Source organism: Arachis duranensis, chromosome 9, assembly GCF_000817695.3.
Source record: "Arachis duranensis cultivar V14167 chromosome 9, aradu.V14167.gnm2.J7QH, whole genome shotgun sequence".
Lineage (NCBI taxonomy): Eukaryota > Viridiplantae > Streptophyta > Magnoliopsida > Fabales > Fabaceae > Arachis > Arachis duranensis.
The window spans coordinates 113,559,381-113,575,009 of NC_029780.3; the positions used below are offsets into that span (position 1 = coordinate 113,559,381).

Here is a 15,629-nt window from a genome sequence, read left to right on the forward strand (position 1 = left end):
AACCATGAGGAAGACCGTAAGGAGGCCAACCAGCGATTAATGGAGGTTGATATGGTGGCACAGGACCACGTGGACGAATATTACGTCCCACATTTCCAGTTTGAACAGTCGTAACTGCAATACTTTCAGTTCCGATTGCAGCCTCCGATCATGAAGACACGTCGACCTGTTGCACAGATACTGGTATGCTTTCATTAGTGGATGAACCACCATTCACAATCGATATTTCATCAGCCATGTGAATGATTTTTTCACTCCATAATCGCATACACTAAATAACACTGGAAAAAATTATTTCACACACTTCGATTTAAAAATTGTCCCACCGGGCGTGCCAATTTGTTTTGTTGATTTTTAGCAAATCGATGGTGGTTCGATATCTAGTGGTTTAGGAGCGAAACCTACTCCTCTGTGCGAGTACTAGTTTTCTAAAAGTGCATCAAAGTGTTCTTCGATTAGACAAGTGTTGAAAATAAAATAAAGAAAATTTGCAAATTGATAAACGAAATATAAAAATTAAAATTTTCAAAGAGTAAATGTACGGAAAGTAGAAAGACTTGCATTGAGATTTAAAATGCTGAAAAATAAATTGAACGATAAGAATAGAAAATACTGTGAATAATAAAATTACTTGAAATGTGAAATTTACAGAAAAGTAAATTGAAAGAAATGAAGAAGATGGAAGGAACCCTACAAAAAAGTTACTCGATAATCGCTGGGGTGTGAGTGTGCTTGAGTGTTTTTCTGAATAAAAGTTCCAACCCTTATTCACTAATGTTTCCTAGTATTTATAATATATCTAACGTAACTGACAATTAATTACAATCAATTGCAAAATTAAAGCTTTGAATGTAATTACTCTTGGTAACCATTTTTCGCCGCTTGATTGTAATTGTTTCCCATGATTTTCTCACGTGATGAAAGTCATTAACTGCTCCACTATCATGACTCTTCGACTCACTTATCGAATATCTCATTCGATTTACTTATCTCGAATCTCTTATTCGATTAGATTTATCCAATTCCAAAGTCAATCGAAATCCCAAATTGCGCCAGTCACTTACAACTTTACGCATACGCGTACATCTTCTCGAGAAACTGCCTTTGACTTGTTCCAAATCAATTTACTCTTTATCGCATTTTTCGATCAACAATTTGTTTATAAATATATGTATTATTTAAATATTTTTAATATGTATTTTATATTTTATATAGATAATTGATTTTTTTACATGTACATAATATAATTATTTTTCTTCTGATAAAATACATTTTTGTCCCTAATATTTATGATTTTTTTTAAAAAATATTTATAACATTTAATTTTATTCAACTTTGTCCTAAGGTGTTCAATTTTGTAAACTATTCTTTGACTTTAATTCTATCTAAAACAATAAGGGCAAAACTGAAATTCTTTAGAGATAATTTTGACACAAATAAAAAATATTAAAAATAAAATTAAATAAGTAAAAAACATTAAGAACATAATTAAATGTTAAGAGTATTTTTTTAATTTTTTACACTATCATATAATCTAGTAGGTTAAGAATTAATTCATGATAAATTGTTGTAGAAATTTAAACTCTTGACACTTATTTAATTGGACGAATAGACTAACAATTTTACTAATCAAATTAATTACATTAGGATATTTCTAAAAAGAATGACAAACTTTAAAAAAAATTTATTTTATTAATTTTCATAATTTCACCAAATTTTTAATTAAATTCTTATATTTTTTAATACATTATTTTTAATTATAATTAAGTCTTTCTTAAGTTAAAAATAATTAGAAATCCCTTTCTTTGCAGTCTCTATGGAGACCAAAAAAGTTATGATTTCCAGTTGCCGGTTGACCCGAGTCCATCAAATAATAAAAAACGGGTAAATCCAACTCGATCCTACACAAGCAGAACGAAAGTCGCTTTTCGCCAAATTTGAATTCGGAGAAGCGCCAACACCAAACCCACCCCCAACACATCTCCGCCGTCCATCCAAATCTGAAACGAATCTCTCTCTCTCTTCTCTCTCGCTCTGTCTCTGGATGGATGAACGAAGATCGAAGAAATGAAATGGAGGGTGAAGTGTGAAGTGTGTGAAATTGAATTGTGAATTGCGAAGGAGGAAGGAAGGTTTGAAGAATGTCGGCGAAGGAGAAGCAAGTGGCGCAGATCTTCGAGAGGAAGAGGTGGATAATCGAGCAGGCTCGTCAGCAGTACCTTGCGTGGGAGCACCACCTTTACCCCAACCTCATCCTCCACGGAATTCCCCCTCCTCCCTGGCTTTCCAACTACTCACTTCCCAAAGGTGCCTATCACTCCTTCTTCGTGCACTTGCCATTTATCTTGCTATTCTAGATTTTACTCTGTTTCCCTTTTAGCGCACCTTGTGTTTGTTTAAATGTTTTGTTGTTAAGTTCTGAACTCGTTTAGTGGATTCACTTAGTTCTAATAAGTGATATGCTGTTACAAACTGCAATTTGCTGTCCTCAATGGTAGTTCCCTCTCCTTAAAACTATAGATGTTCCCACTTACTTCACTTAGTAGGTTAACTTCGTTTTTTATTTTAAAACACAACTTCTCTCAGTTCTCACTTAGCTAATTTTCTTTTAGGAATTTTGTTCCTGATTTATTAGATTTTTTCCCCCTTGCAGATTTGGACAAGGATGATCTTGTCTCTGAAGTTCTATTTTCTCAGCCACCGTTTGGGGTTCCTTTCTCTAGTCATCGTTACAGTCTATATAGCAATCTCGGTGTTGTATCAGAGGCTGCTCTGTATCAGAGTGGTTCACAGAATGAAGTCCATGCTCCGAGGGAAGACTATAACAAAGGAGACAGGCTTTCAAATTTGCTAGATTGCTCTGTCAACAATGATGGATGTGCCTCAAGTGGTCCTGCCGAACTGGATTCTTGTGCGATATCTCCTCAGAATCAAATGGAACCAAGAGTTTCAGATAGTTACCTTGACCCAGCTTTGTCACTGGCAAAGTTACAAAGATCTAAATCAAGGCAGAGGGCTCTCGAGCTACGTACCAGTGCTCAACCACCCAAACGCAGGTCAGAAGATGATAACAATGCTAGCATCTGTGCTGGGACAGTTACAGGTTCTGGATTTCCAAGAGTACAGGCAGACGGTAGTGAGGAGCCAGAATTGATCAAGGATTTTAATTCCAACATCCAAGGTTGTTCCACCAAAGAAGTAAGAAGTTACCGTCAGACTCAAACAAGTGACAAGCATAATTTCTCTCGTCGAATAACAAGATCTACGAGCATAGCTCAGAAATCTAACTCTTTCAATGTTGCTAACTCTTCGATTATGAAGGCAGATGGTGCACCTAATAAATTGGGTGAGCCATTGGAGCTAGTTGACCAACCTTTATTTACAAATGAAAGATGTGAAGCTAAGGAAATAATCGAACAAGAGCATCAAATGAAGGAAGCTAGAAGCAGTGCTTATCATACAACAAAATCCAGAAGTTCCAGACAGTCAAGATACAATAGTGAAATCATGAAGATTGACAGCACCATAGACAGAGGCAAAGGACTCGAAGTTCATGGTTTGATGCAGTCATTAGCTCCCGTTGAGTTAACCAATTTAAGCAAATCGTCTGATCACAACAATGGAGGTAGGACAAATATAGTCGAAGATGGCAATTTTTGCAATAATAAAGAAAGCCAAAGTTGTGCTAGGATAGATTCACTTAGAAATTCCACTTCATCACCCTCTGATGACCTTTTGATGACTGGTTGTCAGGGCAATTCTATTAATAAGTCAGTGCAATCATTTCAACCTTTAGTTTCACAGCATTCACAAGATTGTGCAGTGTCTGTTGTTGGTGCCTTGTGTAGTCAAAAGGATCCTGACTTTTGTGTTGTAAAATCAAAAGAAAGTTTGAGCAGAAGTGGTAGTGGAATGGTAAACCTAACCACAGATTCAAAGTCACAGAATCACATTGAAGATATATCAAAGCCTCTTAGCTCAAACTTTTGTAACCAAATTGGCAACTGCTCTGAGTTTGCTGGTGAGAAGTCTCAGAATCAACAGCTTCCTGAACTAGATGCTAGAAGGTTGTCTTCTAGTGACAAGGATTCTGTTTCCAATGCAGAAATGATCATGAATCCTGCAGAGAAAGAGAATATTGAATCTGCTTCTGGAAATACAACAGATGTGACTACTTTTGCAGCTGAAGGATTTTCAAGACCTGTGGGTGCTTCCAATTTAGATGGTGGGTCTTTACTTGTCAAGTCCCTATACTGTGAAACAGCTGTGGCTGGGAAAATTTTGGATGGCCAAGAAATTGTACCATCTGGTGCCATTCCCAATGGAGATATCAAGGACAGATCAAATGCAACTTTTGTCAAAGTTTATGCTGATTTGGATGGCTTAGTTGGAAAAGATCCTTCTTGTTTAGGCACTAGAGTCACTGTTGTTAGCCCTGGGGCTGGGATGGATGTTTCGGTCTTGGGGGTGCCTTCTGGTACTGTTATGTTGCCCAAGCAACTTAAATTTGATCATGTAGAAGAGTCAAGTATGAAAGGAATTTCTAGTCCTGATACTGAAGAAGGACAGAAGGATATGTCACCAGAAGAACCTCAGAATTTGTTGGAACCAGTGAATGAGCTTGATGACAAAATTTCTCCTGGTTGCCAAGTTAACTGTAAATCTTTGGAGAAGATGCATGTGCTGGAAACAGAGGAAACTCTGATCAGAGAAGGGCCTCAGATGGAATACTGTGCAAGCCACTTTGAGGAGGCAGATGTAGCTAGGAAAGCAAAGAATGTTGAAATTTGTCAAAGGAAGTTAAGGCATCAAAATCTGGTTCTGTAAGAAGTAAACTGGAATTTGATGAAAGTGATGTTGAGTTGGGTGATTCTTTTTCTGCAGTTGATACTGGAGATATTCTGCATAAATACACAGATGAAACAGTTTCAAACTTTACAGTTGGGATGTCATCTCCTGCTCTTATAGACCAAGTGATTGTTGAGGCCCCAAACAACATTTCCTTAAGCAAAAAAGTTGACTTATTGAGGCAGAAACGGCTCAGCGATGGAAAGAATACTATTTCAACTGAGCTCCAGATTTTTAAATCTTCCGAAGAGAGTTATGATGTGAATCATTTGTGCTCTCAGCATAAAAGAAGAAAGATGGAAATTGAAGGAGTGGAGTTTCTACCTTCCTCTTCAAAGTTTCTTGAAAAGCCACTTAATTCTATTGACCAAAAGTCTGTAGGTAGAGACCTGAGTACTGAAGAAGATAATCCTGAAGCTCTCCAAGATCAGCATTTGACATTTGATCAGGAGGATGGTACAGGACGTCCATATGTTTGTAACAGCCTATCAGAAGAGTTGCAATGTACCCAGCCCTGTGAAACAATGGAAGGGTCCTCAGTTAAAGTGAGCATAGCAGAGGTAAATATTATTTCTGTTTTACAATCTGAAAAGATTATATTGATTGTCTAAGTTGATACCACTGAATATTCCATGTCATTTTTATGTACAATCAGAGTAATGAACGTGTCATACAGTGGGGAGACTGGAGAGATTAGTTACTTAAAAATCCCAGATTCACAAAATATACAATACATGCACACCGGAATAGCAGATTAGCCTTGGTTACTAATTAAAAAAAAAAACATTGAGTTATATAGAATGATACAAATCTTATGACGTAATAATAGATCATATAGAATAACCGTTCATGTATATTTCTGTTTTATTACATCTTTCTTAATCAACTCTATTTCAATGGTTTTCCGTTGGGCAGAAACTTCTTTTTGATGGAAGGCACAGAAGCACAGAGAAACTTATTTTGGAAGATAAGAGGGATGATTCATGGCATCCTCCGTTAAATGGTGGACAGGAAAGTGCCCAACGTCTAACCTGTGTTGAAGATGGCACCTCGGAAGGAAGAATTTATCTGGAAGGAAATGCTAGGTTCTCAAATGTTTATTCTGTTTCTCCAGCGATCGAATGCGCGGATTTGATTGACGCAGATGTTACTGTACCAGAGTTTGATGGGTTCATTATGCCGACCGATAATATACAGCCATGTACTACTGGAGATCAGATAGAATTCGAGAAAATGAATCCACTGAGCAACTCGGTAGATTATTCGTCCCTTGGTAAATCCAGATTCATGCATTCTCCATTTTGTTATTCTTCAACTCCTTGTAAGCTAGATACTATACTAGGCCTTTGTCGGTCTTTACCTAATGGCCTTTTGGAGGGGATGAATTTGAGGACTTCTCTTGCTCAAAACGATGAGAGTTCAAGGGCCTTCTCTGATTGCCTACCAAATAGTAAGGTTCAATACTCACCTTCAGTTCAAACTTTTTGGGATAAAATTAATTCCTATGGAAGTTCAGGGAAGCGCCAGAGTTTGAAACTGGAGCTTCCTTGCATTAGTGAAGAAAATGAAAATGTTGATGAGATTGCTGATACATCCCAAAAGGGCATTGGTTCAGAAGGAATGACTAGCTCAATTACACTGGAACCACTTGCTGATATTATGGATGGAGCAAAACCTTCTGCATCAGCTTTACAAGATGATATGTTAACCGCGGGAAGTATAGATTTTGTGGGCTCACAAGTGAATGTCAGTGGTACTCATAATAAGGCAAGAAAGAAGCAAGATAGCAATAGGAAAAGATTCACGGGTAAGGGGAAGGAGAACCAGAGTGTTTCTCTTGGAGCAAATGGTGCCAAGAGAACTACAGAATCAGTTAGCAAGACCAATAGGCCGAAGTTATCTGGAAAAGATAGTTTGAAACAAGGTTCCACTTTCTCTATAGGGAAGACTTCCTACAACAATATTGTCTCCAACGTCACTTCCTTCATTCCATTAGTTCAACAAAAACAATCAGCAGCAGTTGCTACAGGTAACCCTTTAAAAAAAACATTGCCTACACTTAAAGTGAAGTTATTTTCCTGTCACAAAACATTACCCGCTTCCAGATTGAAATTCATCATACAGGCTTAGGATTACCCATGAATATTGTTCCTTTCGTGATTTATGAAAATTTAGTTTTGCAATAATTTTAAGCTGTGTGACCATGCAGGCAAAAGGGATGTCAAAGTCAAGGCCCTGGAGGCTGCTGAAGCTGCAAAACGTATGGCCCAAAAGAAAGAGAATGAACGCAAGATGAAGAAGGAGGCATTAAGAATTGAGCGGGAAAAATTAGAGCAACATAACCAAAGGCAGCAAGAGCTGCAGAAGAAAAAGAAGGAGGAAGAACGGAAGAAAAAGGAAGCAGAAATGGCAGCAAAGAAGAGACAGAGAGAAGAAGAAGGGAAAAAGGAAAAAGAAAGGAAAAGGAAGCGTGTTAATGATGCAAAGAAGCAACATCATGAGCAAGAGAAGATACACGCTAAGAAAGAAGATAAACAAGTACAAATCCGAGCAGCAGTAAGAGCCTTCTTCTAATAATTTAGTTCTTACTATTTAATTTGTCTGCCTTTTATTACTGGTAATGCTGATGCATGGGGTGTCTGGTCTAGGGTGAACAAATCCGAGAAAGCAAGAAACTTATGGATGAGAAAGAAAATCATCAGAAATTGCAAATGGACATCAGTGAGGGTAATTTGGAGCTTGTTTCTGAAAGTGAACCTTTGAATACCAGGAATTCGACAAATGATAAAATAAAAGAATGCTGTCCTGCATATTCTGAAGCTATGAATGGTGATAATAAAGAAAAGGTACTATTAAGGCTCACTTTATTATAAGCCATAATCAGCATTTGGATTTTGTGTTGCGAAACAGTCACCCTGACACAAATATATTTATAGGTGACGAGCAATTTTATCAAAGCATCTGAAGATGATGCCTTCATCAACGAACACCCATTTCAAGAGCAATCATATGATATCTCTCCTTATAAAGAATCAGATGATGAAGATGAAGATGAGGATGACAAACCAAATAATAAGTTTATTCCTTCATGGGCAAGGTTTGTGATTGTTCTTGTTTTTGGTCTTTACTCTTCAACAAACTTCATTGCATCCTCTGTAAATGACATGCCTCGGTTTGGAAACCATCGTGCACTTGATTACATGGGGGGCACATACAGAGTCGTAATTTAAACAGAGAAGGAAAATAATAAATCATATAAAAGGTTTAAATAGTGTGAAGTTGATACCAAGAATATATCGATTGCTTTAACTCAATATACCTATTCTCGAATCATTGCTGTAGCTATGTGAAATTTATGGATTAATGACAGAATTTCATACGAAGCTTTGGGAAATCTTACATTTACTGAATCTGATTGCATTCTGCAGTAAGCATCGCTTGTCTCTAGCTGCTTCTTCCCAGAAAATGGACCCGGAAACGATATTTCCCCAGCGAAGTTTTTGTAATATAGCAGAAGGTAACTCTTCAATTTTTTTCCATTATTTTTATTGAGTTTTTCCCCCCTCAACTTTATAAATGTATTTTTATGGAGTATCACTGAGGGAAAATGGAAATTTCTGTTTTGTAGTACTCCTTCCACGGAGGTTTCAGTCGTATTAGCAATTTATTGAAAATGCAATCCAGATGTAGCGATTCTTCAACTCATAATTATGGATTTTGTTGAGGTATGCTATTTCTGGACGTTTACTAGTAGCATTGTATCTCATTTAAATCAATCGGCTAACTGAATATGGAAATTGATTCTCATGTGCGTGTGGCAGGGTTTCGAAGAGCTTCATTGAGCATAAAGTTGTAGCAGCTAATGATTTCTTCCATACCTTTTCATCTGTTGAGTAAAGATTAAAGATTGCCTACGGAAGATAGTACTTTTGTACAGTTTCATCGATCTGTATATATTAGTGAAATTTGTAACTTTTGCTCAGTTGCTGTCAGTAGCAACAATTTTTTAGCATAAAAATGCTAATATTTGATAATTAAAATGTGCTTTAAGTAGAAATTGTATAACATCCTCGACACTTTTTTAAAAAAAAATTGATAATTTTACATTTAGAGTAAATTTATAATTTGCTATTATAGGAGATAATTAGAAATTAATAATTTTATTTGATTTTAAATATATTGAATTTAATACCATGGTCATTAAAAGAATAAAATATCTAGAAATTTATGGGTTTATACTTTATATTTGTCGCCATGAAAATTTTTAGTATGGGTATACAAGTGAGTCTAAATTGCAAAACAAGCACGAAAAGCATGTAATAGACATCGTGGGATAAAAGTAAATGAGGATGGGGGAGGTTCTTAGACATACAATATTTTAAAAAATTCGAAATACATAAAAGATTCAAACTATAAAGTGCTTTATGGATGACAGAAATACAGAAGACATTTAAAAAATTCAATTAGATTTCTAACATGAAACTTTTAAGATTATGACAATAATAAATGATAAATGATTTTAATTGCAAGAAGATTCATGATGAGATAAAAAAAAACGAATTGGTCTCATATCCTTTAATTCCACCAGATTTTGAAGACATTATTAGAAAAACTTACTTCAGCCAAGTTTTAAAAATAAGAGACTAACCCAAGTGAAAATGAAAAGTGTGAGAAAGTGTTATCTGAAGGAGAAAAAAAATCTTTTAGCAAAATCAAAAGATAAAAAAATTAAAACATATAATAAAAAAGGAGTGATGGTGGAAGAAAAAGGATCAAATCAGAAGTGTAGTACAAGAAAAAAGGATATAAAAGGGGGAAGAAGAGCAAAACAGAAATTCTAAGTACAAGTGAAGATGATGTGTTCGAAAGTGAAACTACTAAAATATGTATAATTAGGATCGCAATTTGATCTAATCTTGTAGCAATGACGAGACTACAGTAAATTACATTAGACAAAATATAGGTGAGGAAAATGATCTATCTTGTAGCAATGGCGAGACTATAGTAAATTACATTAGACAAAATATAGGTGAGGAAAATGAAATCGAAAATCTGAATATAACGATAAGGAACAAAAAAAAAAAGAGAGAGCGACGTAACAATAGGAATTAGAAGAAAGAAGTTCAACAGGAGAGAAATATGATGAAAGTCTTGTACTGTCTTTCTTATGAAGTCATGTTGGTGTCTTCCGTAATATGTAGCCATATTTTATCTTTCTATCAGTGAATTGCAGAAATGTCAGACATTAATTTCGTTAGGATTTTTGTTTTTGTGTTGTTTATGATGTTGTGTCGGAGTATTTTTTTGTATTAATTTCTGTTATAGTTTTTTTGAGCGTGACTTCTTGTGATCTCTTGATTTGTAGTCCTGGAAGCACCAAGAGCTGACCTAATCTCCCTTTTGGAGTCGAGAGTTTTACAAACAGTCGGAAAAAAAAAAGACACTGAAAAAATTTCATTCAAGACCTTTAAATTTTAGAATTTTTTAATTTTAATATGGAGAGAGAGTTAGTGTATAACAGAATTATGAAGGTACATGGTGTTTCACCAGGGTATGAAGATTGCGCAAGACAAATCGGAACGTTGGATTGGAGGTACTGAAAACTCTGGGTCCGATTTGTGTATTGGCAGAAAACCCTGAATCCGATTTGTGTACGGAGAGAAAACCCTAAATCCGATTTCAGTATCTACGGAATTCTACTCCACACAAATAAGACGATAACCGTGTATATCTCCCCAATACTCCATAGCTATGTCAACCTCGTATAAAAAAAATTAGCCAAAATTTTACGCTACACATTTTATCCCGTGAATTTATGATTTTGCAAATGTACCCACCGAATTCTTAAATTTTCAGAATGCAATTTGCAGTCGTCGCTCTCCTGCTTTCTTCTTTCGTCGCAACAAGTTCCCTTTTTCTCCATCTCTTCAGCATCACTAACAAGACGATGCAATGCAGCAGAACCCCATAGCTAGGTTTCCTTCATTTTGCACAATCTCTTCAGCTTCTGAGGCAGTTAGAGAACCCATAACATGGTACTGGTGAAAGTGCTGAGAAGAATTATAATATAGTATTAATGATTGTTGGGAAGCTTCAATTTGATTTCTTTAGGTACCAATTTTGTGTGTAATACCTTGGATTCTACACACTGGTTCTGGTTCCTCATGAGTGAAGAAGTTCACCAAAACTCCCCACAAGAACAGCAGCCATCTTTAAAGTGGTGAAAGCGGTTTGTATCTCGAACAATGATCTCCCTACTAGTACACTTAGACACAAGTTTCATAAAATTGTGGCAATCGCCACAAATTCTTAGGTTTTTCATAATCCTTATTGGTATATCTATATCACTAGGTAAAGACATCAATCCATAGGAAACAGCAAGTTTCTCACTGTGATGCTTCAAAAGCGTCTGTTTCCTGTTCTCATCTACATCATGCAGATCATGGTTGGTATCAACCTTGTAATTTAGCTTCTTTAACTCCTCTACCAAATTATCCAAATAATCATAAATCATATTCATTTGTGGATGGTTTCTTTCACCAACGGTGAATGAATGAACCTTGTTCTTTATTTCAATCCAGCTCAAACCCCTCTCCTTTCGAAGATCACTCTCTCTCAGAAGCTTCCTTGCTCTGGCAACTTCCTCCCACTTTTTATTTGTTGCATAGATGTTTGCTAGCAAGACATGGTTTCCGGCATTGCTAGGTTCCATTTCAAATAGATGCTTGGCTGCAATCTCAGCAAACTCAATATCGCCATAATTTCTACATGAGGCTAAGAGTGAACCCCACATAGAAGCAGTTGCTTCAAATGGCATTCTCTGAATCAAGTCATATGCGTTGTGAACCAATCCTGCACGACCAAGAATATCAATCATACACGAATAGTGAAGGGCATTGGGCGAAAGATTGTGCTCTCTGACCATGAGTTCAAAGTACTTCTCTCCTTCTTTATACAAACCCATATGGCTACATGCATTTAATACAGATACGTAAGAAACTTCATCAGGAAGTAACCCTCTCTGCTGCATTTTTTCGAATATGATCCGGGCCTCTAGTGCACAAGCATGTTTAGCAAACCCTGAAATCATGGCATTCCATAAAACCTTACTTCTCAGCTCCACTCCTTGAAACACAAGGGAAGCTTCCCTTATGCAGCCGCATTTAGCATACATGTCTATAAGGGAGGAGGCAACATATACGTTTGAACCAAATCCAGATTTCCATGAGATAGCATGCACTTGTTTTCCTTCAATCAAGGTTGCCATACCTGCACAAGCACAGATAGCAGAAGAAACCATAAATGGGTCCTTATCAAAACCGATAAGCTGCGCATTACGAAAAAGCAGCAAGGCTTCCTCAAATAAACCATTTTTAACATATCCTGCTAACATTGAACTCCACGTAACAGCATTAGTTTCAGGCATACTCTCAAACACTCGGCTTGCGTCTTCAATTGAAGAGCACTTGGCATAGACATCAACTAAAGCAGTTCCAACAAAACAATTTGAATCTATGGCAGCCTTAATTGAAAAAGCATGCAGTTGCATGCATTCGAGAGTGGCACAATTCAAGGCACATGCGCATACAACACTGGAAATGGTAAACTCATTGAAAGGGGTTCCGTCTCTTTGCATTTGAATAAAAAGCAAGAGAGGTTCTTGATTCTCTGCATTCTGGGTAAGTGCTCCAATAATTGTGTTCCACGAAACCAAGCTTCTCACCGGCATTTCATCGAACACTTGGCGAGCATCATCAACTAAACCACATTTGGAGTACATGTTAATGATCATATTTGAAGTTAAAACGTCGAATTCCAATCCAATACGAATAGCATAAGCATGGCATGCCCTTCCAGCCATGGATGATCTTATTTTAGCATATAACTGCACAAGATAGTGCAGATTTGAAACACGAGTAGCATCCTTATCCGCAGCCGCATGAAGAACTTGTTTCGATTCTAAGAAATCTGGTTTGGACTCGGCAAGAACTGTTAATTTCCTAAAATGGATGGCAGCATTGCCACAGAATCTCTGGCACCTTCTCACGGTTTTCATGTCATCATCAAAGAGAATACAACGAGAAATAACGATTGTTTTTTTCTTCTCTTTTTTTTTGTCAAGATTTTTTTCTTCTTCTATGCTTTGGGCTTAAATACTTAACTTTCACCCCATTGGGCCTTCTTTTCGGTCATATAATTGGGCCTTTCTGAGACCAAAAAAATGGACCTTTCTACTTTTAATGAAGAAATTTACCAAGAAACCTGACTTCACAATTCACATCCCAAATCTGAAATCCCAACAAAAACTGAGCTTTTTCTTATAAAAAAAAAGTGAATTTAGATTGAAAAGTATTTTTAAAGAATTTATTAAAAGGGAAAGTATAGAGAGCCAATGGAATATTTGTACAACGTGTACAATGGAGGTTTATGAAATATTAGATATATAACTATTAGTGTTACCTTTTTCCATTAGTTGAAGTTTTTGGAATAAGTGGTATCATGACATTATATTAGAGCGCTAGATTCGAAAGGTCAAGAGTTTGGAAGATGTTTATTATCCCTAGTACTTTGATGGTTATTCTAGATAGTATGAAAGATGTTCATTTTATAACACATTGTACAAATAGTCTATTGTTTTCCTAGCGGGATTTATATCAAAATTAAACTAAAAAAAATATACGTAATTATTTTTTAATATTTTTCAATTAGATTTTCTCTTTTATAATATTCTTAACGAGTATCTTTTTATCAGTTATATCTTTTATTAAAAAGTATGATTTTCTTTCCCCGCTCACTATCCCTCCCTTTCTACAAGTCTCAATAATTTAATTATGCAGCTCTGATTAGGAGCCAATCATTGCATATTATGAAAATGGCGGTTAAACAAAGTTCTTCTGTATCTTTCAAAATGTTTGTATTGATTGATCTAATATTGCACTTTATAGTTTATATCACTCTTCATAAACATTGACACACTCTGCTTACTCCATTCAATAAAACAAAGCAAAAGAAATCAAACCTAAAAGGAAAAGTACAGGGTACCAACATATTATCTGTCAACTTTTACTAACTCTTATTTATATTTGTGTTTCATGAAAGTGTGTTCGTAGATGTGTCTAATAATTAATATATTTTAAATACATATATAAAGAGACACATCCAGAAAATATATCTATAAAAACACTTCTATTAAACACAGTTATAAAAAATACATTTTTATTAGACACATCCATGAACACACTTCCATGAAACACAATTATAAATAAGAGTTGGCAGAAGTTGGCAGATATGCTGTTGGTAACGTAGCAGAACCGAACCTAAAATCATCGTAAAAGAAAATTATATACGGGTGTACCTAAGTGAACCTTTATTGACATTCTTCAATTGAAAATTAAGTTTAACCAATGAATAAGATATTTTGTGCAAATACCAATTTACATATATGGCACCATCGTTACATAATTTAATTTCATGCCAACCTGACAAATAGAAACAAAGGAAAGATACAACTATAAGCAATATATAATTATATATACGCAAAAATCCAAAGAAGATGTGTGGTGTGTTTGTGTGGACCTCACATCAATCTGTAAAGTTGAGCAGACAAAAAAACCAACCAACCCATTCTCTATAAATAATCTTTCGTAGAATTCTCATATAGTCAATACTCGATACGCAAGTTGGTTTGAATTCAATTAAGAAAGTCTTATCAATTTGATCAACCATATCTTAACTAAACCGAAACCTGAAGAAAACAAAGAAACAAAGATAGATAGGAAACTTTCAAGTGTACTGATGATATATTGATGTTTCATCGATTTTTAACTGTTATCTTAATTATAAAAAATATATATAATTAAAACAATTAAAATTTATTAAAACATCGGTATATCAGTATATTTAAAAGTTTTCTAATGAGATACTCTAATCCATCATTATCACTGCATAAGTGAAACTAGTCTCCAAAAATTTATTTTTTCTAAATTAGTTTTTTTTTTAATTTAAATTAAATTCGTCCTTAAAATTTTTTTAGCCATTTTCTTATTTCTGTTGCTAATGGCTTCAAAATGTGTTGATGTGATACATTTAAGTAATATCAACACACACCTAACAGTCTTAATTAACTGTTAACATGATAAGTTTATTAAATTAAATCAAATCAACTTTAAATTGAAGAATTTTAATGTCTCAAATTCTTTTATCAATTAGGTTTTGATTTGACATAATTTCATAAATTTATCATACTAATAGTCAATTAAGACTTGTATATACGTGTTATAGTATCACTTTAACGTGGCACAATTATAAAATTTGATATTGTCAACCAAAAAAAATAACAGAAAGACTAATGTGATAATTTAAAATTTTTGAATAACGAATTTAATTAAAAAAATTTTAAAAACTAATTTAAAAACCAAGTGATCCTAATTTTTCAAAAACGAATTTAACCATTTACCTTAAAAGGATATCTCTCTTTCAAATTTCAACTAAAATGAAATCATATATATATGCCTTCCTTTTTATGATAAAAAGACAGATAAAGTTTGCAAGTTGCAATGAGAATGAAATGACATACATCTCTTCATCGCTCTCAATCAGAGATGACTTCATTTCAATTTGGTTTCTTGATAAGATCCTTGGAGACGGTCCCTACAACATGACACCTTTGTCTACACGTGATGCATGAGACACAAAGACAAAAGAAAAGAAGGGAAAGAAAATGAAAAAATGGAATAACAATTAGATAGCTAAGGGAATATATAACTGAATATATATATATA

General features: G+C 35.0%; 2 protein-coding genes across 2 annotated transcripts; one reads left to right on the forward strand and one right to left on the reverse strand.

The window, feature by feature from the left end:
* Positions 1–4,788: 4,788 nt before the first annotated feature.
* LOC107467367 (uncharacterized) lies at positions 4,789–8,917 on the forward strand. The gene is made up of 8 exons (XM_016086442.3): positions 4,789–5,408; positions 5,764–6,877; positions 7,058–7,404; positions 7,497–7,694; positions 7,785–7,945; positions 8,277–8,365; positions 8,477–8,573; positions 8,670–8,917. Exons 1-7 carry the CDS (start codon positions 4,947–4,949, stop codon positions 8,506–8,508), a joined length of 2,403 nt encoding a protein of 800 aa, XP_015941928.1. The 5' UTR covers positions 4,789–4,946; the 3' UTR covers positions 8,509–8,573; positions 8,670–8,917.
* Positions 8,918–10,394: 1,477 nt separating this feature from the next.
* LOC107467368 (pentatricopeptide repeat-containing protein At5g04780, mitochondrial) lies at positions 10,395–12,933 on the reverse strand. Its single transcript, XM_052254687.1, has 2 exons — positions 10,982–12,933; positions 10,395–10,898 (listed from the first exon to the last, which is right to left on the reverse strand). The coding sequence occupies exon 1, from the start codon at positions 12,902–12,904 to the stop codon at positions 11,027–11,029; it is 1,878 nt and encodes a 625-aa protein (XP_052110647.1). The 5' UTR covers positions 12,905–12,933; the 3' UTR covers positions 10,395–10,898; positions 10,982–11,026.
* Between the last annotated feature and the right edge of the window lie 2,696 nt (positions 12,934–15,629).

Bases quoted from the DNA above. Each gene is read 5' to 3' on its own strand.
- LOC107467367 (XM_016086442.3), top strand. From the start codon at position 4,947: ATGTCATCTCCTGCTCTTATAGACCAAGTGATTGTTGAGGCCCCAAAC. The intron at 7,405-7,496 runs GTAAGAGCCTTC...TGTCTGGTCTAG, and splicing joins AAGTACAAATCCGAGCAGCA to GGTGAACAAATCCGAGAAAG. The intron at 7,946-8,276 runs GTTTGTGATTGT...TGCATTCTGCAG, and splicing joins TTTATTCCTTCATGGGCAAG to TAAGCATCGCTTGTCTCTAG.
- LOC107467368 (XM_052254687.1), bottom strand. From the start codon at position 12,904: ATGAAAACCGTGAGAAGGTGCCAGAGATTCTGTGGCAATGCTGCCATC.